The sequence below is a fragment of the Castor canadensis genome, chromosome 12, assembly GCF_047511655.1.
Source record: "Castor canadensis chromosome 12, mCasCan1.hap1v2, whole genome shotgun sequence".
Taxonomy (NCBI): domain Eukaryota; kingdom Metazoa; phylum Chordata; class Mammalia; order Rodentia; family Castoridae; genus Castor; species Castor canadensis.
This window is the reverse complement of record NC_133397.1, coordinates 52,508,696-52,535,096: the sequence shown is the minus strand read 5'-3', so window position 1 is coordinate 52,535,096 and position 26,401 is coordinate 52,508,696. Positions and strand designations below refer to the sequence as shown.

General features: G+C 42.7%; 1 protein-coding gene across 13 annotated transcripts in view; it reads left to right on the top strand.

Annotated features, from left to right (window-relative positions):
• The window catches only part of Bcl11a (BCL11 transcription factor A), a 97,951-nt gene that overhangs the window by 59,740 nt on the left and 11,810 nt on the right, over nucleotides 1-26,401 (top strand). For 12 of the 13 annotated variants that reach the window (XM_074049776.1, XM_074049775.1, XM_074049782.1 and 9 more), the window contains one exon: nucleotides 22,769-22,870. In XM_074049776.1, coding sequence (XP_073905877.1) covers nucleotides 22,769-22,870 — 102 coding nt within the window. Of the gene's footprint in view, nucleotides 1-256; nucleotides 7,767-22,768; nucleotides 22,871-26,401 lie in introns of those variants that run through there. The other variant, XM_074049779.1, reaches the window with a different exon arrangement.

Below are 26,401 nucleotides of genomic sequence, written 5' to 3'. Positions count from 1 at the left end.
TAGCATTGTTCATTATAGTCAAAAAGTAACAGCAACCCAAATGTTAATCAAGAATAAACAGCCCTACAATCAAATACATCTCAACAATAAAAATGAAATAGTAATATACTCAACAACATAGATGAATCTCAAAATCATTCTGCTTAGTGAAAACAAAGGTGAACACAAAAGGTGACATCCTCTATTATTCCAATTACATGAAATTCTACAAGACTTAGCAGAAAGCAGATCAGTAACTATAGGGGGTGGGACTCAGGGGAGGGGCTGCACAGCAAAAGGGCATGAGGAAACATTAGAATGATGGACATTTTCTACATCTTGATTTTGGTGGCTGTTGTATGATTGTGTAGCAAAATTCATCAAACTGTACACTTAAAACAATTGACTCACTATAGGTAAATTATGACTCAATAAAGCTTAAAAAAAAAAAAAAAGACCAAGCAAAACACCAACCACTTGAGTTGGACCAGCATGGAAGATTGTCTGTCTGTAGCTGTTAAATGTTTAGGTCTTATTAAGCCTCAGGCCATCTTTGGGGGGACATTTCATGGAAATGAAATGCTCTTTGGTTTCTGAGTAGGCTTCAGAGAAACTTCTAACCACATGGGAGCACATGTGTTTGTGAGAAATGTGTGTGTACTTGTGAGTGTATGAGGGAAAGAGACAGAGGAGGGAATTTATTTCATGCAATTCCAGTGGGCTTCAAAAGATAAAAAAATGGGCAGAATACCCAACTCATCTTACTCACTGATGTGTACATTTTCCTTGGGTGAAGCTCTCAACTGTGTAACTGTCTGTACCATTCCTGAAAAGTGAGTTATTGTTTGCTTACACCACCCGTCTCTCTTTCCAAATTGTCTCTCATGCAGTTTCCAAGGTAGTTAGCATAAATGGGATATCTGAACTTTATTCATTTATTTGGCAGACATGTGGAGTGCCTTTTCTGAACCTGGTTGGTTTCTAAGGGCTCTGCAGATTGGATCTACCTGGCTACCCTCCTGATTCTAGGTCTTGGCTTCCAAGATGGGGTAATGATGTCCACGGTGTTTTGCTGTGGGCACTCAGCCCAGTCTGGAGAATTTCAGTTAGGTAACATTTCAAATAATGGTTAAATTAGCTATTGCCTTAGTTTTTGTTAGGACTTCCCTTTACGACACCTAATAGCTAATGGAGCCCAAGAATATCTATGTTTGTTGCTCTCTGGCATCAAAATGAAATAATTTTTAGTGGTGCTGGATTCAAAAGAGTATTAAAAATACATTTTTAGAACTTAGCCTTTTGTATTCAAGATGTGCTCATGCTGAGCCTAACTTCTTTCAATGACTATGGTTGAAGTGCAGTTAGAGCAGCACGACCTAAAGTTGGGTTTCACACATAAATGATGTTATTTTTTTGGTAACTTTAACAGTCAAGACTTGATCAACCTAGTCCTTGAATTTCACATTTGTTCTTCTCCAGGGTGTGGGGTGGCTGTTTAAAAGAGGGTGGGTATTATTGCTAATCTTTGCGTAGCATAACATGTTACTGCTGCTTGCCTCTTTTATCTGAAAGTTGAAGCAGATATCAGAAGGGAACTGTTTGTGGGTGCTAAGAAGGCTAAAATGACCATATTGAATAGAAATGATCTTTGTCAAAGTAACTTCCCATTTAGGAAGGTAAGTCAGTCACTTAACCATGATTTGTTATATTTGTTGGGTATATGGATATCATTCACATGTGCTATGACATACTTTATTTTTAAAAAAATAAAATAAAAACAAGTAGAATACAGAGTTCCTGTACTTAAGAAGCATGTTGGGAAGACAGAATTAATCAGAGGCAGAGAGAGGTCACAGCAATGGAAGGCCTGGCTATGAGTGAAGGAGTGGCATGCAGACTGAGTGCTCCGGGAGATCGGAGAAGCACAAGGTGAATTATTCATGCTAGGGTGATTAGGTGGATCTTTAGCAAGGCCTTGAAGCATGAACAGCATTGTAGGAAGTGAGAGGGGAAGAAGAAAAGCCAGAAGAGAAATGAGGATAGAATGGATTTTCACTTGAGCAGAACATTTTCGCTGGTGGGTAGAGAGAGCTAAGACCAGAATAGATTTTCAGATGGATTACAGAGTTCTGGAATGGAGGCTTAAGGAGTTGGTCTACATTTTGTAGATGATGGAAAGCTGTTGCAATGCTTTGAGCAAGGAACAAAGGCAGAATTCCAGGAGGCTTACGCTGAGGACTCTATATAGGGTATGGAGGGGGTTGTTGAAGTCCTTTATAAAGTCCTTCATGCTGATGACTCTATGTTGTGGAAGATGAAGTTGGTTGATCACAGTTACTTTTCCCAAATGGAACAGCGCTAAGCACTGAGGAGACTAGCACTTTCCAATCTGGGAACTTTTCACTTCATCCCTACTGTGGATGGGCAGTGGGCAGGCATGAAGTTTAGAAGCAAGAGCTCATGAGGCTCCTTTTTGGCTCTTTGCCCCTCTCCTCCAGCCCATCATGCCAGAAAGTTGTTCAGGGATTGGATAGTATTCCATGATGGTGTTTATCCTTCAGAGGGTATATGATAAAACAAGGCTGGCTTCAAAATCCATATCCTTATGAGCTTCCTTTGGTAACCCTTTTCTTACTTTGGAGGTTATTAGGTTAGTCTGAACTTTAATGAACTTTTTTGGATGGGGTAAAAGAAGGACTGACTAAGGAGATAGTGGATGGGCAGTTGGGAAGGAAAGGGGGACTAGGGACTCAGGATATTAGCCAATGAACAAGAAAAGCAGAGAACCTTAGTGACCCAGAATGTTCTAGAGGAGAACTAGCCTCTTGGATTTAAAATGTCAGAACGTCTCTTCAGCTTCCTACACAGTAGTTCCTCTTCTAGCCAGAATTTTCTTTTGAGACAGGTGATGAGCAAATGAGCTTTTGTTTGTGCTTGTTCACTGGCCTACAGTATGGCTTTTTGTCCTGGACAATGAGGAAGCCGTTTCAATGAAAGGCAGGGCAGCCCTGTGTTCACTGCAAAGGAATAATGGCTTCTAGAAGACTTGGTAACGTTGGAAGAAAACTCCCAGTGGCAGAAATTAATTATAAAGTATAGTAGAACTAGGTTCTAAAGGCTGGTATCCTGTGGATTTGGATGTGCTGTGGGCAAAATGGCATCAAAGAAATAGAATGAGAAATAGTGCAAGTGACTGGCAAGGACCCTATTGGTAGGTAGGCTGGGTAGACCAGCTGTCCCAATGTGAATCTCGTTCCAATTGGAATCGAGTTAGGTGTCTCCACATCATTGTCTCCAAATTCTCTAAAGCAGCAGTTTTGCTGGGGTTAAGATACCCTTGGAGAATTTTTGGCCACCTATTGTTTATGATCAACAACAATTTTTTTCTTTCTGTCTTTGAAGATAAAATTCATTTGGGGTGGTAGTGACTTTGGGCTACTTTTTAACCTTTGGCTATTGGTTTGAAATCTTTTTGTTACTATTTTCGCATCAGCCGAAGGTAGAAACTTTCACTGAATCCCCTGAAGTGTAATAAGTGTTTCTTTTCATCGGGAAAGCAAACTATTTACAGCCATAACAGGGTTTACAATGAATCGTATAAGTGATACTGACTTCTGCGTCAGCAAAAAATGAAACAAAAACTGATCATAGATGACATTACCTAAATGACAGTACCTACGTGTGTCCTTTCTTTCACATTTGCTGTAATCCTGTTATGGCATTGTCCTATTACCTCAAGTACTGTCATCCTTAAATGCTGTCAGATCATAACTGGATTGCCAAGGATGGAAGAATCAGGGAGAATGCAATGGCATTTCCCAACACACCACAGAGATCGTCTTCTTTCCCCTTTCTCGGGGAATTCTTGGAGGAACTCTTCAGTTAAAATCAAGACTCCAGTAGTTTTTTAGGCTTTGATGAAATAGCCAGATTTATTCCTCACAGTCCTAGGAAGGAAGGAAAGAAGGGAGGAAGGAAGGGAGGAAGGAAGGAAGAAAGATTTTCTTTTAACAGCCAGTGAGATAAAGTCTTCAGGATAATTTTAGTGCTTCTCTGTAATGAAATGAATTATAAATATTATTATTGTGTTTTAAAGACCGGAGTAAAAAATAATAGCAAAGGATCAAGATTTTAATGTCTAATTGTTTTTCCTAATGTTTCCCCAGACCTGGTTAAGGGAAGACCTTTAGAGGCAGGCATTATGTGACATCTGACCATTCCTCCTCTTATGTGTAGGCCAACTTCTTATCCAGCTTTTCCATAAAAGGTTCCTAAGTTTCTAGTCTTCACCTTTCTGCTGCTTCCTTGTATACAATGGTTAATGGGAATATCGTTACATTAAAATTAGCCCCTTGTTTTTTGCATTCTACCTCTCATAAATAAGGGAATGATAGATGGTTACTTTGAACACCCTTGTTAAAGGTTTGTTTGGGTACCAGAAAATAGGGCTAACTTAAGAGAGGCCAGCTAAGACTTCTTTTTCATGTCTTTTTGGATTTTATAAGGACATCATTTAGTTTTTCCTTAATGTAATTCTGTATTCATTTTTAAATAGCTAATGTTGATTAGTATATTCTATTATTTATACCCTTCCAGAAGGATCCTGAGGGAAGATAATCTCCATTTGAGATTTCCATACAGATGACAAAAAAGTGGCTGCCCACTGCATTGCTCTCCCTGTGAAGTTTTCTTATACTCGTGGTGTGCGGTGTCATGGGGTGCAGACGCCCAAAAGCCTGGTTGGAGGTGCATATTGCATTCTGACATTAGCATGAAGAACTTTGCTAATTGACTTGCAAAATATAGGTTAGGGAGTTTTATGGGATATCAAATTATCTTACACTTTCTCTGATTAAAGACAAAATATTATATTAAGTAGATCATTACATGGGTAAAAGGTGAGAACTTCGTGCACTTATGAGTGTCACGCTGTCTCTCCCCATCCTGCCTTGTGGCAAATAACGAATTGAAGGCAGGCAAACTCACTGTTCTGGATGTCTGAAAAGCCACATTAGGTTTATTAGGAAGGGCGTTTGCCTTAGCTTTGATTTTCCCGAGTCTTTTTCATTCTGATAGAATATTCATCTAAAAATTAAATATTAATTGGCTCTGATTCCATGTCTGTTAGTGGGGAAAGGGGGTGTGGGCAGCAGGCAGAAAAGTGGCTAGGTTTGAGAGATAAAATGGCATGTCTCAGGCTGCCCATGAGTTGCATTCATAGGGCCCTGCTGAAATGTTGCTTGGGAAGGGATTGGGTTATTCTAAGTCTGGACTACTTCTTTGTCATATTCCCATGCCTTGGTCAGAGTTTCCATGTGTCTGGCAATAACCTACCAGCTAATAATCCAGGATGCTAACCCATTTCTGTGCATTATTTCATGTCTAGCATGTCTGATGTACCCGTTTTCGTCAACATTTTAGATGAATAGGTCTTTAGAAATTATTCTTAAAATGTGTGTCTAAATATGGTTTCTTACTTTAGTATCTAACTACACATATGTGTATAAAGTAAACTCTAGAATTGGACCTCCTGTTATCCCTCATTGTGTGAGAAGACATTGTTGCTAATTGGAGGTGGGGTAAGGTGGGCTAGTAGAGCCCTATTTGGTGTTTTGATTTGATGTGGGGGGGAAAAGAACAAGTCACAAGTCACTGTCTGGAAGTGAGCCATGTGCACCCACAGCACAAGGACCAAGAGCCCCTGTGACAGCCCCTGCAGGAAACCTTGCCTTCAGTAGCCACTTGGACATGTCCATGTCAGAGTGGAGAAGAGCTCGTCACAGTTCTCTGTTCTTGCCCTGCTGGTAGAACAAGGGTCATAGAAATCTTTCAGTATATAGAAAGAGATCCCTAAATATATTAAATAAATCTCTATCTTTTTTTTTTTTTTTTGCTGATGAGGGAGAGGAGAACCAGAGCTAAAGTTTGGAGAAAGAAGGCTGGGGAGGGAAACACCCAAATGACCACTCTCATTCCTCCTCTTCATGTTGAAAATGGGAACCAGATGTAGTCATCTCTTTGGTGAAGGCGAATGTCTGGAGGACCTGTGATTGCTGTGTGACCTTAGGGAAATACTTGCCTTCTCTGGGTTGAGCCAAGCCCTTTGTTCACAAGGGGTACTGCTGGTATTTATAGACTATGTGTGACAGTCCCCAGTGAAAAGCAACTTCACTCCTCACCCCAGAATAGCAATTGGTGTTTTTCATATCTAGGTTGCTGGGACAGCCTGGGAAGCTAATATTCGGCAGCTTTGTGACGTTGGATGGAGCGTTTTCTTTTAAATGAGTTGCTCGGCGTTTGCCACTGTTCATGTTATTTTCTGGGCCTGGGTTTATTTTTCTCTTACAGTCAGGATGTAAAAGATGAGCGGTCTGGTCTGACTCATACCATCACGTTTTTTCAGTTAGCTTAAGGCATGGAGGCTTTCCCTGTGACTGACGTCTGGCATTGGATGGTCAAGCCAGCAGCAACAGGGTGTCTATGGAGGCATGGCTCTGATGGGGTTAATGGCCTATGGCAGCTGCCACTGATAGCATCCTTCAGCATTCTTGCTCCACCTTTCATAGACCCTGTGCCACAGTGAATTCTAGATTTGTGTGAATGCATAGTGGGACCCAGGGCATCCCACCCTGCCCCAATCAATTGATGCTGTAAGCCAGTTACTGCAAGGCTGGATTCCCGTTGGTCTGCAGAGACTTCAAGGAAGAACCTAAGGGCTTGTTTAGGGAACTGGGCTTTGGCCTGGTGAGATGAATCTATTTGGAACTATGGCTATGAGGACTCGCTTGTTCCTCTAGGACTGTGTCTTGTTATTGGTGTTGGTGGGGTGTGCAGATAGTTTTTACATCCAAATACTGGTCTCAGTTTTGGTCAAGTCCTAAGCAAGTTTCACAGAGGATTTCTTTTTAGCTTGAACTTGATGAAATTTAGAGTATGTACATTCACATACGTGGTCACAGAGGTTCATTGCTCCCCTTGCACATCTGCCCCACACTGAGCGAGCTTTTCCTCAGTGAAAATTCCTCTCATTTTGAGGTCTTACATTGGAATGGTGATGAGGGCAAGAAACTTCAGTCCCATATGTATTTTTGTGTGATGCTTTAACCTTTCCTTTTGTCTGCCATCCAAGGTCCCCTTCCCTTAAGAAAAACTCATGAGCCATGCCAGCAATATAGACCTGACCTCAACCTCACCAGGTGCAGCTGCTGACCACTGCAAAAAAAATGGAGACTATTTTTTAAAAAGGAGGTGGGAGGGCAGTTTCTGTTCCACAATCACTGCTGTTTGAATCAAAAACAGTCTGGTTTATCTGTAAAACTGACTTCCCTTTCTGGGGAACATATCCATTTCCTGTAGCAGACAACCCTGATTGTTGGGGTGGGGGGGGTAAAGGTGAGAGCAGGTTGATAGTAGGAAGAGAGGATGGTGCAAAGGAGAAGAAGGGAAACGAGAAAAGGCAGGGGGAGAAGAGAGCATTGAATTTTAAGCTCTTTTCAGTCGAACGTGAGTGCAGATTTCATCAGACTTGGTGGCTGTGGGGAAACAGACTGTGGGACCTTCTTGTAACTTCCTGTGAAACTGCCGTGGTGACTGAATTCTCTGACACTGTCAGAGTCTGAACAACCCTGCCAGCTCCTGGAAGGGCAGCCCAACAACTGTCACAGGCGAAGCATCAAAAGCATGAGCTGTCGATAGTGACCTGCATTTGCAGAAAATCTGAGGGCTTCCTAATTAACAGAGGAGCTCTAAATGAGAGTAACGCGGCTCGACAAGCCCCCTCACACGCGGTAAGTGTCACCATGCAGATAATCATTACATCTAACAAGCTTCTGACTCTTAGCAGAAGCTATGAGACCAACTCACTTACAATGCAGTTCAGTTGCAAGGGGGAAAAAAAGGCAACCCAAGAAAGAAAAAGAAGGAAGGGAAGAAAGAAATAACAAGAAGGGGAAAAAATAGGCAAGAAGAATGAAAAGAAATCCGTACTCTAGTGCTTAGGGCGAATGCTCAGAGCCCCTCCCCAAATTCTTTGTTGCTAACTATAGCATTCTGATACATACTGTGTTTTAGATTTTCCTTACTATAATCTATATCTGCTAATATTCCAGCTCATTCATTTGATGTTTCCTGGAGACCAGCATACTCTGAGTTATTTCTGACCATTGAAGCATTCCACAGGGTCTGAATTGTTGAACATGGTGTGCCAACTTAAATATTACAATCAAAACATGTTCCATTGACAACAGTTGATTTAGGTTCTACCTTGGATGGAGAAACAGACTGGGCTGAAAGGAACCGCAGCTATACCCGGGGACTTGCATGAGATCATTTGGGACTTGCCTGGACTTAGACCTGCTGGCCCTGGTCGGGGATCTCTGCACAGAGCAGGGACATTTGAGTCTGATTTAGGGAATTGATTTAAAATAACTTTCAAAGGCCTGAACGGAGCTGACCAATTCTGTGTCTTCTTTTTCTGCATTCTTTCTGTCAAGACCATTTCTCTACTCCCTGTGAGGAGATGTATATTAGAGGGTAAAAGGCTGTGAACCTCAATTGTTGGCCAGCATTGTTCAGGAGGCATAGCACTAAGGAGCAGCCCTTCTCTCGCCTGCATTGCTTCTTCCAAACTCTCCACACTATCCTTGCAATTATTCATGGGAAATAAAATAATATAAATCACGCTGCCTGAGTCTTCTCAAACATCTCACAAAGTAATCATAGGCTGAAGTGCAGATTTTCTTGCGGTGCCTTTATCAGTAAATCAGATTTGAGCATTTATCAGCGAAAGTTAGATTTAAGCATCATTCCTGTAAGGTTTGAAAGAAAGAAGATTTGTTTCGGTGGGGACTCTGCCAATCAATGATCTTCCAGCTTGACTCTGCTATCAATTATTGCTGCAATTATTTGTCTAGTTGGATATTTAAAATGTCATCAGAAAGAGATGATTACATATTCCAGAAAGCAAGGCACTGTATAATCAGATGAACTGAATCCAGTTAAATGTAGTGTGGGACCAACCTGTCTTTCAAAGTACAATTCTTGAGCTACCAGGGAAGCAGCAGCCTTCTGCCCTGCTTTCAGGAAGCTGATCTTAACCTTGGGATGCAGTGTGCTGTCAGGTTGGGCGATACTCAATTATGGGAACTTTCCAAGTCTGAAAATGGAATTGCTCCTTCAGAGACATGAGAAGTGCATTTTGGTTATCTCGTTCAATTCATCTGCAAATCTATAAATAAGCCATCCCTCTATTCTTCTTGCTTCCTGTGGATTTAAATGCCAAATCCTGATTTGTGGCAAACTTGTCACATGCCCCTTTCCCACTCTCTATGCCTGGTGCTCAGGAACTAAGCAGTGGCGTGGAAATTACAACTGTTTGGAAGCCAAGAAAAAGCTCCATTTCTCACTTTTCTCCAGTTCCGGATATTCTCGGCCCTGCTCCATCTCTCAGCCTCCTCCCCACACACCTCCTCCACTGCACACCCTCCTTCTGTCTGCTCCATGAACAGGAAACTGAAATACAGCTCCAATTTTTTTTTTTAATGGAGGAAGAGAAACCACAACCTGAACAAACAGCCCCCCGCCAAAAAAAAAAAAAAAAAAAACCCTCCAACAAAACTAAACTCCCCAGATAGAGTGGCTCTTGATATTCTGAGCATGAAGAAATCCCCCTTTAGCAGATCTGTTTCTGTTTGTGAGTCCCAAGTGTCCCAGGAGCTGGATGTCAGATCTGAAAGTGGCAGGCATACCCTTAGCTGGGAATCATTGGTTCATCCTTATCCTTTCCACCCTAAGATTAGAATCAAGGTTGTTAGGAAGGTCTCTGGATTTCAGTGGGTTTCCTGAGTTTGAGAATTTTCTGTGGCACTGTCTGTCTGTTGAGACTTTTCCCAGTTTACTTCCCAGAGTGTACTCTGAGATCTTACCACTCTAGGACTCTTTACTGGAAATCTGTTAGAGAATTAATATCACCTGTGACTTAAAAAAATGAATAAGTAAAATCGAAGAAGTCTTTGAAAACATTAGAGGCCTGGGGTTGAGGGGACTTTTGAAAAATCATGAGTCAAATACTGTCTCCATGCACTCACTCATAGCCAGGGGCCAGCTATGGACAGTTCTGTCACCCTTGTCCCTCCTCCTCCTTCACCAACCATGCCCAGACTCTTTAGCTTGTGGCTTGGGTGGCTTCAGGTCCGGCCCAGGTTGACCCAGGTCAGCCTGATGCTATCACCCTATTGGGGGCAGAAATTACTTTGCCCCTTGAAAGCATGTTTATATGCTCGTGATAGGTGAGGTGGGTGAGGTATAGTTTGTGGAAACCACAAAACAGAGGTGTGAAGGGTCTGGTTTAGCTTATAAGAGGCAGAGGTTGAGGTCCTGGGTTCTGAATGATTTCCTGAGATCCTTGTTCTGTTTTTGCTTTTACAAAACTGGATGTACTTTGTTTCTCTAATCATATCTCCCAACAGGTCACAAGCAGAGGCGTGTGGCTGTGCATGGACATGGCGGGAAGGGAACCCTGTCAGGGGGGTCTCCCAATCCCCATAACCATGGTTTCCCATTCCACAGCGCTTGCTGGTCACTCATCTAGGAAGTCCTGACTTCCCAGAGCATGCCGAGGCTTTGCACTTTCTTCCCTGTGCTGTGCTTTGCCTCCCTGAACTGTACCAGGATCTGCAATTTGAGTGACAAGGTGTAGGCTGCTGCAGGTGTTCTACCTGCATCTGAGGTAGGGAGGAGGATGAGGGCAGCCAGCCAACCTTTAATGCACTTTCCATGGCCAGCTCCCTAGACATATTTAAGCCCCTTTAGTGGAGCAAAACTATTTAGAACTATGGGTTCCAAATAGGAACGGATGGACTTTACACTGTTCTGTTTTGGGAGGCTGGAAGGTGGGAGGCAGGTAGGAGATGAGAACAGAGGAAAGTATGGAGGGCTGCTTTTGAAAAAAATCAGGAGGGGCAGAGGAAAGGGACCCAGATTAGTAATTGGTACGAATTTACCAAAGACTTAAGGAAATTTGTCATCCATTGTGGCTCTTCTGTGTAATTATACAGCATTTGAAAAGTGAATTATTAACCTGATTGTCCATAACAACCACTAAGTAAATATACAATTACAAATCGCCAAAATAGTTCAGTGAACTGATGGGCCAGCAGCCACTTCCAAGGGGCTGTAATCCTCTCCTGGTTCAAGGCTGACCCAGGGGATCCTTGGTTAGTAAATCATTTACTAGGGAGACTTCAATGCCTTTGGGAAGAGAAGGTTTCCCCCTGGTCACTGTGGCTCTGTGGCTGTGTCCTCCCAGCTGGTTTAGAAGAACTCTTCAATGAGAAAGAAAAACTGCACTGCATAGTGCTTGATTTCTAAGTATTTACTGAAGGGCTCTTCTTTGCCCACGCTACAAGGTGCCTGGCCATCAGAGGTAGATAATGTAGCTTGGAGTCTCAGGCTTGAACTTTAGCTGGAGAACCAATGGGAGACACAGGCTGATGACATGGAACACTGGATTGAACAGAAATGCAGTGAGAACCAAGGTCAGAAGAAAGGCAAATCCTTTGCAGCTTCTTGCATTGTCTGACCAGTTGGCTTCATGTCTCTCGCCCCTCTGACCTTTGTGCTGCCATTCCCCCCACCCCTTTCTCAATGCAGAGGGGCAGTAGTCTTAGTGGGGCCTCTTCTAGGGGAAGTCCAGAGCCTGCTCCAAGCTGGAAAAGCTGCCAGAGTCAGCCAACAGCCGCAGGCCATAAATGCAAAGTATGATTTAACAAAAGCAGCTTTTGAGTGAGAAAGCTGAGTGGAGTTGTCCCAACCTGTCAACTTCAGATTTCTTTCCTCCTCTCCATAAATCAAAAAACGGTTGGTGGAAGGGAGGGATAGAAGCGTTTCATTTTCAGATTTTGTAAGAAAATAAAATCAAATCAAAAGAACCTGTCCCACGTTGCTACCTTACATGCCAGGTTTGAGCCTGAGGCAAATTTTTGTGGCCATGTAATAAGCCTTTTTAAAATGGTGACAGACCCTTGACTCTTTGCCTTGAATTACCTTGATAAAAGACATTTTATTGCGTTAGAGCTGGGGCAGGAGTACAGGACAGTTCTTGCCTGGTCGGGTCTCTTTGAAACCGCATCAACCTGCTGTCCACACTCCCCACTGCCTGACAGGGTTTGAGCACCATGGCGGCAGAGATCTGTGGACTGGTGACAGATCTGGGGGCTTTCTACCCAGCAGTTGAAGGTTGAGGCTCTGGAAGCAAGAGGATTTCAGCCTGAGGGGCTTGTTAAGAGAGAGTGGAGTCTTTGACATTCCCAGTAGACGGGAGATATCTTGACATTGGTGGCCTCAGGTCAGCCTCTTGGTTGGGACTGCATGGAACAAGAGGGTTTCTGAGCATGCTGGACCTCCTAGACTTCACTTCCCCAACAGTCTCAAAGAGATTCAAAATAAAAAAATGATCCATGGGCTCTCATTAGCGTCCCACCTCACCCCCATGCCTGTAGATTGTGGCCCCATTGCCCAGAGAAGCCAGGTCTCCACAGCTGAATTCCCCAATGGACCTATCTAGGGGGTAGAAAGGAGTTGACAATGGTGCATTCTTTGCTTCGGGAGCTTGGAGGTGTCTGGGACCATGGCATGTTACTTCCTATTACATTGTTACAGAATTAATGAATCCTAGAACAGCCAGCAGCATCCTACCCTGAAGCCTGGGGCCTCTCAAGTGATTGCAGATAGAACTTGCAGGCATCTCCTTCTTGTTCAAGAAGCTCTTTCTGGATTGGCCAGTGATATAAATGAATGACTCGAAATTAGATTAAAAACCAGGGAAATAACCACGAAGCCAAGAAAACAGGCCTGACTATTGTTCCATGGGACTCTGTTAGATTAGGGCTGCTGTGTGCCTGGAGGTGGGAAGGTGCGGAGGGACTGAGGAGATGTAGCAGTTGCCGCCTGCGAGAGGCCTGTTTCTGAAAGAACTTACTGTCATGGGACAAGGCCTGGCCTCATAGCACCAAACCTCCTGGATTCAGCCTCACCTCAGGCGAGAGGGCAGCCTGGTTTTGTTCCTGAAGAAATGTCGGAGGCTGACCTGGTAGACCTTTTTTTTTTTCTTTTGAGCTTTGAAGCCTTAAATTAGTTCTCATAATTTCAGAGCAGTTCTGTGTTAACCATAGGACATAATAGGTTTTAGTTCTGGAGAATCGCCCATTCTAGTTCTAAGAATCTCTTGGCTAAGAATGTCAGAACTAGATCCTTAGCCTGGACCTTCCCCCTTTTCCTGAGGTAAACACGGCATGTTACAGTCCCACAAAGGCAAGTGATTGCCTGAGAGTGGTAGTGACAACACAGTCTGCTGTGGCCCACCTTGGGGGCTCCTGAGGTGAATGGTGGTCCCCAAGTGGGTGGACAGAGTTCTAAGATTCAACATTGCTCTCGCTGCTCCCAGTAGGACACTTCTGAGATCTACTCTTTACCCCGTGGGGAGGAGAGGGTGTAGAACTTCCACAGATACCAGGCCACACTTCCAGAGAAGGGTGAGGCTCAGAGGCGGGACTCTCTGACCCTGTTGGCAGCAGACAAAGTATGTTTGAGCCTTCTAGGGGCTGCCCAATCTTCTGGCCCCCTTCTCCATTAAAGTATTGCACACATCAGTCATGGAAGATAAGTCCAGAAAATTCCCCAGCTAGCTGGTTTGTTGTGCTGCCTGCCCTTGCTCACATCTTCTGCCCACGTCTCTCCACATCTTACCTTCAGCCTCCACAGTGCCCAGAACAGAACACGAGGGTCTCCCTATAAGAAGACCTTCCTATAATAGCTTATTCTGCTATTTTCTATGGTGATACAGAGGCATAAATGACATTTGTTGTGAATTGACACAGATAAAAAGGCTAGGGGTGGCCCCTTCAGAGTAATTTGGGAGTTGTGTGTTCTGCTGGCTTTGATAGACAAGCCCTTCTCTGCCCTGGCAAGTGTTATCAGAATTAAACGTTGCCTACGCAAATGGTCATTCTGTTCAGATCCATGTTCACAGCCTAAATGCCTCTTCCTCCCTTCAGTTGAAAATCTATGTTCCACTTTCTTTAAGCATCTAACATTTAGCTGGGGGAGGGGAGGTGTGTGTGTGGTTTCAAGGGATTTCAGGTTGCAGAGGTGGCGATTTTCCATGCTTTTCTTCATTTCTTGGGTGAGGTGTCTGAGAATTCATTTGTGTGTGGCTGAACAAAATGGGGTGCAAGATACATATTCAAGGCAACTTCCTTTACCATTCATTTCTTCCTGTGCTCACAGAGGCATTGACTTCACCTGCGCCCCATGTTAAAAAGGCCAATACACACGAAAATCTCATCAATGGAAACTGATAAATTAGAGGGTAATTTTTCACATTACAGAAAGATTGTTAACTTTTCAAAAGGTTTCACCGCAGGGTTCCTTTAACAGTGAGTTCCCCCCACTGAATTTAAAGTGTTTGTTTACAGATCATTAACTACTTGACAGAGAGGATGTTGGGGTGGGGGGGACTCACTTAAAAGGTAATGTTGGAAGTCCTGCCAATTTTCAGTGAGCCTGTGAGGGTGACGAAACCTCTCTGAAGTTATTTTGGTTAGCAGATGTGATTCAGTTTACAGAAATTCGTTTTATACACAGGCTTTTCAGGAACCCTGCACACTGATTGAGGGTAGGGACCACAGGGCGCCAGGGGCTTGCCACCTCTGCTGGAGGTGGCTGAGGAGAGAACTCAGGTTTCTTAGTGTCCTGTGTGTGCTTTTGTGAGCACTGGTGCCAGGCTCTGGCGGGAGGCCAGCTTTTGCCACTGGCCTTCTGGCGCAGGCCACAGAGACCTTTTCCCTTGACATTTAGCCTGGGTGTGTGGGAAGTTTCTTCCTGTTCTCTGACCTTCAGTCTCATTGGTTCAGGACTCACCTGGGTTTCCTTCTCGAAGCTCAGACAGGATGAACTTTGCAAGTCAGTGTCCCAAGAGGTTGAAATCCACCATCAGGCTCACTGTCTCAGTCTAAGAATTAGCCCGGGGCCTAGGCCCAGCGGGGTTCTTCTGTAGATCCCACCTAATCCCTGCAAAGTCCTTTCCTGCCAGTTTCTAGCATGGCCCAAGGAGGCTCCAACTGGCTTGGGAAGCAGGAGAAGGAAGTCACCCACATGATCCAGCCTTCTCTTTTTAAAGTTGAGCAGATTTAGGGCCAGGAAGGGAATGGGATTTACTCATGGTGAGAAGTGGCTGATGCACTAAGGTTCCTGGCTTTGCTCCAGCAAGAAAAGAATCTGGGGAGGTGCTTCAGGGAGACTCTGGGCAAAGGCATTTTTAAAAGTAGTGCCCAAATTTTCCCCAACAATGTAAAAAATACCTCTGATACACACACACACTCCTCAAACAAGGGCACAGAACTAAGGTTCCCTCTATCTATCTACCCCCATGCCTTTGAAGAGAAGAGGGGAAATTTGGAGGGAAGGTCAAGTTGATGATGGAAGGGACAAAGCAGTGTAGGAAAATCTCAACATTTCTTGCACAGTCATTTGTTGCAAATGTTTCAGCAAGTACAGCCCATCTTAAACTGGCAGTGATACATCTGAAATAGATTATTTAAGCCAGGGAGGCAGTATTGCAAAGAACACGGCTATCAACACTAGTTTGTCTGACTCAGAGGAATAAAACATAGTGGATTCTGCCTTAGACCACCCACCACTCATCAGGGAAAGAAAAATTCGAGGTGGTATAGGAGGGGGGTGGACAAAACAGGACAGATGAGTTTCGCAATAGTCCACATGGCTGTGTCGCTTATTTTAAGAAATGTGGCATTTGAAAATATGAACTTGTAAAAGCTAAAGACTTCACAAAAGTCCTCAGAGGACTTCCTTAGATGACCCTAGTCACTGCTGACTATGGATGAGTGGGTGCACAATGCTTTGATTTCAATGTAACTGCCTATTAAGTCCCTTTTACTCTGTACTCCTTGGGCTTTGCGTCTGCCTGAACATCCACACCTGCTTTTTCTATGTCTAGAAAGTCCTTCTCTTAACTCTCCAGGTCTACTCATAAGTTACCTCTTCCCTAAGACCTTCTGCCCTCCCTTCCAAAGGGAAGTCGTCAGCTCTCTGTGTCTGGTGGGTTTTGCATTCAAGGATTCAACCGATGTCAGATTGAAAATATTCAAAAAATTGCAACTGTTCTGAGTGTTTTGAAGAGTTTTGAACATTTGAAAATTCTGAAGATTTTTCTTGCCATTATCCCCTAAACGATACAACTATTTACTTAAACATTTGCATTGTTTTAGATGGTATAAGTCACGTAGGAATGATTTAAGTATATGGAGATGTGCACAGCACATATAAATATTATGCCTTTGGATATGAAGGACTTGAATGAGCAGATTTGGGTATCTGAGGGGGTCCTGGAATTTACTCCCCACGGATACTGAGGATTTACTATAATTTTTCTTCCTTTGGGTTTCCACAGCAGTTCCTTCCTTTCCCCTCCCTCCTTCCCTCCCTTCCACTGTCTCTTTCCTTTCCTTTTGGCAGTGCTGCAGATTGAACTCAGAGCCTTGCACTTGCCAGACAGTTGCTCTACCTCTTGAGCCACCTCCCTCCAGCCCTTTTTGCTTCATCTATTTTTCAAATAGGGTTTTGCTGTTTATGTCCAAGCCTGCCTGGATTGTGATCCTCCTACTTAATCTAGATCCTTCTACTTATCTTCCTGGTATGCTTCCTGCATTCTAGGACAACAGGTGTGGGCCACCATGCCCAGCTTTTATTGATGAAGTTGGGGGCCTCAAGAACTTTTTGCCTCTGCCTCCTGTGTAGATAATATTATAGGTGTGAGCTACTGAGTCTAGCTTCCATAGCAGTTTTTCTATGCCTCTCTCATGACACACTTTCTATGCTGGAGTAGGGTAATTTCTGTCCAGGTCTTATCTTTGCTAGATGAAGGCTCTGTGGGGAAGTCTTTCTGAGTCTTCTTCTCTGAGGCTAGCTCATTGCTTTGGGTATTGTAGGTGCTCAGTAAATATTTGTTGAATGAATGCATGAAAGAATGAATGAAGGGAATCTATCTTGGGAACACACATTTTACATAGCACAGTACATGGCTAAACAAACAAAAAAATTGTCCTAAGACAATTTGTCTTTTTATACAGCTGTCATTCCAGTCTCCTACATAAGTCTAAGGCAAAAGCTTGAAGTGTAATAAAAATTTATCTAATTCATGATCAAGTGAAAATACTTTGGGCCCAGAGCCAAAGAATATTACTGGAGTGAACTTTTTTCAACACCCTAAATTTAACCAGCTGGAATTCTTTTTTTAAGTACCATCCTATTCAACCTTTTGAAATGAAGGATTTGCCTTTTAGTGGGAAATCTACATTTCAACACAAAGATGGAACACAATGTCTCTGGTTTAGTTATTCTTCAAAAAAGCAAGCTTTTTTTTTTTCTTGAATTATATGCTTTGCTTATGTTAAAGACACAGATTGCAGAAAATTTTGTTTAAGCCTGACAGATTGGTGGCTTGCATTTTTTGCATTTTTATAGATAAAGGGGCATGAAAGATGTCATCTCTTCTTCTTCCCTTATCAAGAAAAAGCCTAGGAGGAGAACGCTTAAAAGGTGAAATTAGTAACTTGTTTGGATAATCACAGCCCTAAACAGAATAGGAGAGAGAAAGAGAATTTAAATGAATGATTGATGTAATTGAAATCACTGGTGAAGTATCAAGCAATGCAAAGACAGTAAGCAAGTTTTAGAGAAGAAATTTTGGAGTGTGGTGTCCAGAATCTTTGCTTGCTTCTGTTTTTGCAGAATGGACTTTATTTTTTTGTGATGCTGAGGATCAAACCCAGGGGTTTGTGCATGCTAGGCAAGTGCTTGACCACTGAGCTACTTGGTTTTATGAGGCAGATTCTTGCTATGTAATTCAGGCTGGTCTTGAACTAGAGATCCTCCTGCCTTCCCCTACTGAGTGTTGGCATTACAGGCATGTCCCACCACACCTGGCTAAAATACAGGTTTTAAACAGGGTTTCCATTTGCTAAAACCTTAGCCAGTAAAAAATGCAATGAAGGAAAAAAATGGTCATGTAAAGCTCATTTTTAGAACAAAAGGGAATGTGATTTTTGACAATATCAGAAGATTAATTAGGAATTCTGTTTGCTAGTGACAAAGCTGGCACATTTTCAGTCCAGATTGACACAACTAAAGACACAGGCATGGGCAGTGTTTGCTCTAGAATACTCTGATAAGTCAGAGGATCTCAGAGAAGAGCTGCTAGCCAAGGTAAATGCAGGGTCAAGAGCTCAAAGTGGCTGACCACAAAGGACATTTCAGGGGATTTGCTTTCCAGTTAGATAAAGAAGCTGCTAGTCCAGACTAGCTGCACTCTTGTTATTTGTGTGGCTTGAATACAGCCACTGGATCAGAATTGGAATTGGTTCCTTCAAGGAACATCACAAACATTCAAGAGGTGTTTTAAGTGTAGTCTAGAAGGTGTCTAATTAGAGGAGGGAGGGCGTGAGGATTCTAGAACTGGAAGGGACTGTACACTTCCTTTATCTGGCCCGTCACCAATATAGAGATCCTTCCTACTCATGGTGGGTTGTCACACATTCTCTTTCTGAAGACCCACAGTGAAGGGGAGGTGAAAGTTTCATAAGATGATCTGCTCCACTTGAGAACACAGTTCTCTAAACATGTACATTATAGATAGATAGATAGACAGATAGATAGATAGAAATACAGATAGATACATATACACTTACATTTTAGTGAATGGAAATACCAGGTAAGTGCTCTCCCAGTGAGTTTATGTCCTCAGCCCATAAGCCTGGGATTTTAATATCTGATAAAAATTGAGCTCCTAAGCTGTCCATTAGGTGTGTTGGAAATGTGCTTTGGGCCTAACTGCTTTGGTACATTTGGAGATCAGCAGTATCACTCTTTGGTTATTAGTCATGTGACTATATTTTGAGCTTACTGAGTAGTTACAAAACCAAATAGCATATTAATCATCAAGGAATCTCTGAGCTGTTCTTGAGGAAGACAAAAACTTGGATAATGACCTTATATTCAGGGATATTCCTCTGGGCTTATTGGTAACCAGTGCATACAGAAATGTAAAGTGACCAATGCATAACATTAAATCAAAACCTTTCCCAATTTGTTGCACATTTTTCATGAGACCCGAAAAATAAGATTCATTCTTTTTTATTCAGCCATAGGAATCTTTGCAACTTAATAATATGTTAGGCATTTCTGAGACCCCACGTAGAATTGGGTCTAGAGAGACCTTTTTGAAACAGAACAGGTTGAAACACCTTCCACCAGAGGAGCACAGACATTTGGAAAGAGACAATGTAGAAGAGGGCAACACTTCACACTCGAGAGTCCAGGAAGGGAAACAAGACTTCATTACTTGCGCCGTCCATGCAGTGTGCCTCAACCTCATGCTTCACCCAACCTTTCAGCTTGTGGGGAAGCAGTGAGCACACCATCTGCTTGACATAATCTGAGTTGACTGTTGTCATGCTAAGAGGGTTCTGTACTTGATGAAGAGCCTGGACCTGTTCCCTGTCCAGTCAGTGATGGATGTTAGAGGGTACAACCTTGAACTCAGCATGGAGGGGTCCTTACTATTCCAGTTCTAAAGGACGTAGGTCCTGGCAGAAGGGATGACAGCCTCATGGCCTATGGCTCTATGCCCAGGGAACATCAAAGTTTAGCGCTTCCTTACCTCCCCTCACCCTAAGACCCAATTGTGCCTCAGAATCAACTGGGAGGGTTTATTCAACACAGACTGCTACTACCCCACTTCACATGCAGTTCCTGACTCAGTGTCTAAGGTGGGGCCAAGAGTTTTATTTCCAACAAAACACCAGCTAATGCTGGTGATGGGCCTGGGTCTGCATTTTGGGTACGACTTTTCCGAAGAGTGCCAAAAAGAAATAAGGACCACCAGCAACTGAGCTGGCTCTCTGGGCAAGGGGAGGGGGGAGGGAAGAAAGGAGGGTGGGAAAAAGAAGCAGCCCTCATTCAAAGTAGCTCTTTTCCCCTCTCAGCCCGTGAAGGCAGAGCTGCTCATTGAGCTTGCTGCTCAGAGCATTAATTGTGATACTTTACTTTGCCTAAGCTGTGATGAAATAATTGAAGGCATCATAGCAAGAAGTTAAACCCTAGGGAGGCTATTAACAATTTAGCATTTCCAGTTCACATGGGAATGTCGATTCTCCTTAGCAAGGAGAATATTAGGGACGTGCTTAGCGGAAGAAGTGGCAGAATCAGTTGGGTTCCCAATTGCCTCTGCTTTGACCCTCTTACTGGAGGAAGAGAAATGCAACCCCCTGCCCCACTCCCAATCTCTTGTCATAAAGACAATATGCTGGTTTCTATAGTCGATTGCTTGCTAGGCCGATAGCAATGCTATGTTTCTTCCCCGTTGGGGAAGCAGAGGTAGAGAGTAAAATAGTGAGGCTGAGACCAGGAGGCTCTGGCTGCAGAACAGACACTGTTTTTCCACTTGAAATCCCCTCTCTACATGGCTGGGCTGGACTCTTCCCCAAGAGGTTGTTAAGTCTGATCACTAAGTGGGTAGAAAGAGAACCTGCTTTATTGGCAGTGGAAACCACCAAAGGGACAGCAGAGGAGAGGAGACAGGTGCCACAGGGAAAAACATAGACTGCAAGGTAGGACACTAACTCTGACTTTCACCTTGTGATTAATTACAAACCTGGGTATGGCAAATCACTTAATTTCAAGTTCCCAGTTTCCCATCTGTAAAATGAAGGCATAGACTTGATGATTGCTAAGGATTTTTATAACTCAAAAAACAAGACCAAAAGCAAACTATGATGCCAGATATTCATCCTGATTGATGACACCTCAACTTTGTCACACTGTCCCAGCTGTTGCTTTGAGCTCAGCTTGTTCAGTGCTAACAGGTTAATAGACAAAGTAATACAAGTGGCTAAGCCAAGATGGGACTAACAATTCTCTCATTTTTTTTTTTCCTGGAGGCCTCTCTCATTTCTTGAAGCACCCCAGGGTCTCTTCCCAGGAATTTAAAATTAGACTACTCATGAAAGGGTCTAAGGACCTTGTTGTTTTTGTGCTGGGGTCACAAGGATACCTTGGTTGTATGGGTTTCCTCAGAAAAGAATTTCAGTCTCAGCAACAAACTTGCACAGACAAGAACAGGTGCAAAAGCGAATTCTCAGATTTCTTCTTGAAAACTACTCGTTCTAAATCTGCAGTTGATTTTATCCCTAACCCTGAATTCATTTAACATAAACAACCAAAGGTAGGCATGTTTATCTCTTGAGGCCAACCTTCCCACTTTTGTTGGTTAGTTCGTTTTGTGGTTTTTATTTTGTTTGGGGGTCGAAGAGGAGGAAATGCCTCCATAAGTGGTCTCAAGTTGGGTTGTGCCTCCAGGATGGCCTCCTTTGCAGGCCTGGTAACAGGATTTGTGTTTATGTCATCTGTGTAAGTGCCTTCTGGAGCCACACACCATTGTCACCCACCAGACTCTTCACTAAAAGGGAACCTGGTCTCAAACTGCCCATGACTGCTTGTGGCAACAGGTCTATGCAAGAATCAGAGGAATCAGAATACATTGGAGACCTGCTATACTGGAGTATACTAACAACATTTTTAAGTGCTCTTAATATTAAGCTAATGAAAAACATACTCTGTTTTTTCCCCCATCAAATCAGTTTTTCTTCTCCCATCTTCCCCAATCATCACAAACTCTAGACCTTTAGAGCACACAGAGTATCTCCTACTTCACCTGTCAACCCCATGGCAAGGTTGACATCTTCATGGATAGTTAGCTGAAGGTGGATTTAGAAAAGCTGGACACGTTCCACAGAACCCATATAATTCCCAAGTTGTTCAAACCAAATTTCCTTTCTCACAAAAATCTCAAGGCTAGAAGTGCTTGGCTAGATTTGTGTACTGGTGTGAGAAGGTACTTTACCTCACCAGGTGTGTGGTAGAATGAGAAAGGTGGGTCCTGGTTAGTGGGTGCTGCTTTATTGGATGCTGGTTCTTTTTCTTGTCATTTAGTGGTATGGTTCCTTACCCTCAAGGTGGTGGGTCGAGGAGGGGAGAACTTGGCCAAAATTATTTTAATTCTGGTTGTCTAATCCTCATTCTTCCCTGGCTTATATTGTGAGAAGGCAAGCCTACATGGGGTACCCACCGATAGGATTCTAGAGTGTGCCCCAACCAAGTCCCAAATGCCTGAGATTTCCCTATTTATGAGGGTCCTGTTGTAAACATAACAGGTGGAGGGATGTGGGATGGGGCAGGCCGAGTGGGACTGTCCCATAGAAAATGGTTCACAGAGCCACTCATTTCCTATTAGCCTGTTGTTTTGGTTTTTTGCCTGGAATTGTCTATAAAAATATGTGTGTAGGTAAACCAGACTTGCAGATAAATCTCATTTTTCCAGCCTACCCATAATATTACTCATCTTCTTTTTGCTATGTTTGTCTCTTATCATAAGACAATAATCAAATAACAGCAAATGAACCTGAGAACCACCCCCTACACCCATACTTAAAACAAACTCCTTCCCCTTTGTTCAAAAAGACCAAAATTAAAACCAAAACAAAAACTGTGGGAAACAACTCACCACTGTTCTTTTGTTTCAGGCCTTGGGCCTGTTAACTGTCTGCAAGGCTGTTGTAATGATGTTAATCTATTTTAATGGAATTGAAATGTGATACCCTGTGGTTTACGATGCCCATTGTTTATGGCTGTAGTGTTTGATTTTGGGTTTCTTTCACAGATAAACTTCTGCACTGGAGAGGCCTGTCCTCCCCTCGTTCTGCACACGGAGCTCTAATCCCCACGCCTGGAATGGGTGCAGAATATGCCCCGCAGGGTATTTGTAAGTTGAACATTATTTCTTCTACGAATGTCTGTGTGCATGATGAGAGTTTCTGGAAATTACCCTCACTTTTTAAGTACCAAAGGGACTTCCAAAATAGATTGGCACCCATGTATGTATTATTCCATTACTCACTTGGCACTTGCACCCCATTCCACTCAACCCTGAGAGTGATTTTTCCCTCCTCTTTTCCTTTCTTTCCTCACAGGAGGCCCAGAGCTGATTGCAGCTCATCCCTGTGGGTCTTCTCCCCAGGGTACTGCCTGGCTTCATGGCTTGTGGCTGGTACATCTGGGCATTCAGAGCCCATTTCATTGCTGGACATTGTGGTTTCATGAAGGGTTTTGAATTTATTCCACAGTATACATCTTTAGCAGATGCCAGAATCACAAGGAATTATTCTAATGCATGTTATTTATGCATTCACATGTGTGTTTGAGCATGGTATATTTATACATACAAATGGTACATTATGTATAGTGCATATATTCATATATATACACATATACACATAATTTCTGTTTATTTTTTTCTTCTAGTATTATAGGAAAATGAACAGCATTATAGTTAAAATGTAAAGATTCCACTACCACTACCACCACCATCATCATTTTCTTGTTCAAGTCAACTTTTTTATATTGGGGATCTTTTTTATGAAATTTATATTTGTTCATTTATAAGAATGTTTTCTGGAAGATGTTGTTTTAAAAAGTAAATCAGTTTACTTTTCTATGTAGAAACACATGGTACGAGTCATGCATGGTTAAAAAGTTGGGAAAAAGGTTTGATTCTACCCTAAAAACAAAAAAGCAGGTTGAAGAAAAAAAGGATGTGGGACATCTAATTTTGATTTTGAAAGTAAATGAAAAATAAACTGTTATGAGAAAGCAAAAAGAAAGGGAAAGAGAATAACAAGCAATAAGATACAAGAGTTAAGGCTGTAAAGGGGATACTTTTTTTTTTCTTTTTTAACGTAGGAGGGAAACTAGCCTTACCCATCTTGTCTGTAGTGCAGGACATGCACCCTGAGACCAAATTCAAAGCCAGTTGTTTATTTTCATTAACTCCTAGGTAATCCCAGGTAACAGGTAACAAAGAGTTATTGTAGGAGTTTCACAAGGCCTTGGGTCCTGAGGACTGGGTGGTGCAGGGGTTAAAGCATCTCATACCCCCTCTCCCCCACAAGCTGGGCTGAGCCTGGGTTAGGACTGCAGAGTTTAGAGGGTTGGCCTCATAGATTTGAGTTCCTACATGCCAGCTGGGTGGGAAGTACTTTCCTCCTTTTCCTGGGGTTGCCTTGAGCCTGCACTTGGCTGTGGGAACCAGAGACAAAGGAGTGGGGCTGTGGAGAGAAGGGTGGAGTTGGAGAGGCCAGTGGGCAAAGGAACCAGTTTTCTCTATGTCTTCAGCTGGGTATTTCTGAGGACAGGAGTTTGATTTGTAGGGTGAAAAGGTGGAAATCTAATATGGTATCCTTGTTCCCTCTCCTCTACGCACATAGTACATACTTTGCTGGTGCCCAGGCTGGGAGGACCAGTTTAGGAGTGACCAGAACAAGGGATGTGGAAAAGGTTGTGGAGTTCCAGAAAACTCTAGGACAAAGCTGATGCCCACCCCATTTAGCTGCTGTTGGCTTTCAGGGCCTTTAGGCTTGTGGCCATCCCCCTGTTCCCTGCCTTTCTAACCAGAGCTTGGGGTGAGGCCTACCTCCGACCTTCTTCACCAAGCTGTGCTGGGCGTGTAATGTTAATCATTACCCTTGGTAATTAATCACGCCCGGTAGTAAAGAAAACTCACATTCATATTGGACCTGATAGTTTATACAGGGCCTTTTATATGAATCTGTCATTTGAACCTCACAGTTCTATAAAGGTACTGTTTTTATGCTCATTTTACAGATAGGAAGCCTAAGGAGACATTAAATGACAGTCCCAGCATCACAAGCTGATCAATAATGGAGGTGAGGGTCCTGCCTCAGACCTCCTTATTCTTCCAAATCTTGAGGCTTCAATCATGCAACTTTTTTCATTGGTGACATACTAGAAAGGGGAGCCATTCCTTCCCATAAAATAAAATGATATAAAATAAAATAAAAGCCATAGGTGGGCTAACAGCTGCTTTTAACTCTTTCAGTGCCTCAAGTTCTTATGCTTAGAGGCTGGGTCTCAGTTTATTGCTTTAAATCAAAACAATCCTGGTGAATGCCCAATGAGGCTCTCAAATTGAGAAGTTGATTTTCATCAGAGTAAATGAAGAATATTATTATATTTTACATGTCAATAAATCAATGTAGCCCTAATTTTGCCACGCAGGAAATCAATTCTGGTCTTTCTAAACCATCAAAGATGTTATGAACAAAGTAATTTCACAAATTATGGCAAGTAACACATTTATTGATGACTGCACTTTAGGAATTTAGAATCTGTGAACACTGTAATATAATATGGTGCGCTGGCATGAGCTGAGTGAAATACAGATTATATGGTGAAATTGTAATGCATCATTTGCTATTAGTGGACTGGTAATAATTACCAGTTTCAAAGCCGCTCTTTCCATGTAATCTTTAGCCTCAGTTGTAACAGCCCTTCTCATTGATATTATGGTCACACTAGCTGCCCTCATGATCTACAATATCTAGTTGATGGGAATACTAAAATGTGATGGTGAAACTGTATGTTGTATGCTCATTATAAGATAAAATGCCATTTTCTCTGACCTGATGTATGAGAGGGGAAGGATAGCATCATAGTGTTAACACACTGCACCATAATCACATAACTAGCTCTGAAAAAAAATTTACCAAGCTCAGGGCAGCAAAATAAAATGGACTTTTCCTGTTTAAGCATCTTGGAAAGGATGTAAATGAAATTCTTGATATAGTGCCGTTTGCCACAGATTTCAGCGTTTATCACTGGCCGCATCATGGCGCACGCAAAACCAGCATCGCTAATTATGGGTCCAGTCCTGGGTTTCAAGAGAAGATTATAAGGGTAAAATATGATTTTAAGGCATTTGGAGTGATGAAAGTGTTAAGAACTCGCCTCAGCTGACAAATCTCCTTTTTACTTACCCAATTCCAATTGTCAGGCTAAATATATGATAATAACCCACAGTTCTAGGGAGGCAAAGGAGAAAGCTGCAGAGGGTCACACTAGTTGGAACCAGATAGATTTTTTTCCCTGCCTATTTGGGACCCAAGTCATTGTTCAACAACAACAAAAAATTTATGAAAATACTCTCAATGAAGCTTTTTATTTCCCTTTGAAGAGAGGAGGCAAACAAAAATAGGCAGATAATGTGATATGAATGTCAGCGTTTTCTTTCAAAATCTTTTTGCCTTTCCTCCCCCCCTTCCACATTAGGCAAATGTTTCAAGCCTAATTTTGGTATCTTACCATCTAATCTTATTAAAGAGATTTACCCAGTAGTGGGGTATATTGAGTGAGATTATAAATGCATTGTAAAGTAAATTACAAGGTCAGGGCAGGAGTCCATTATTTAGACAAGTGGTGGAGTGAGGCTGGCTTGTTT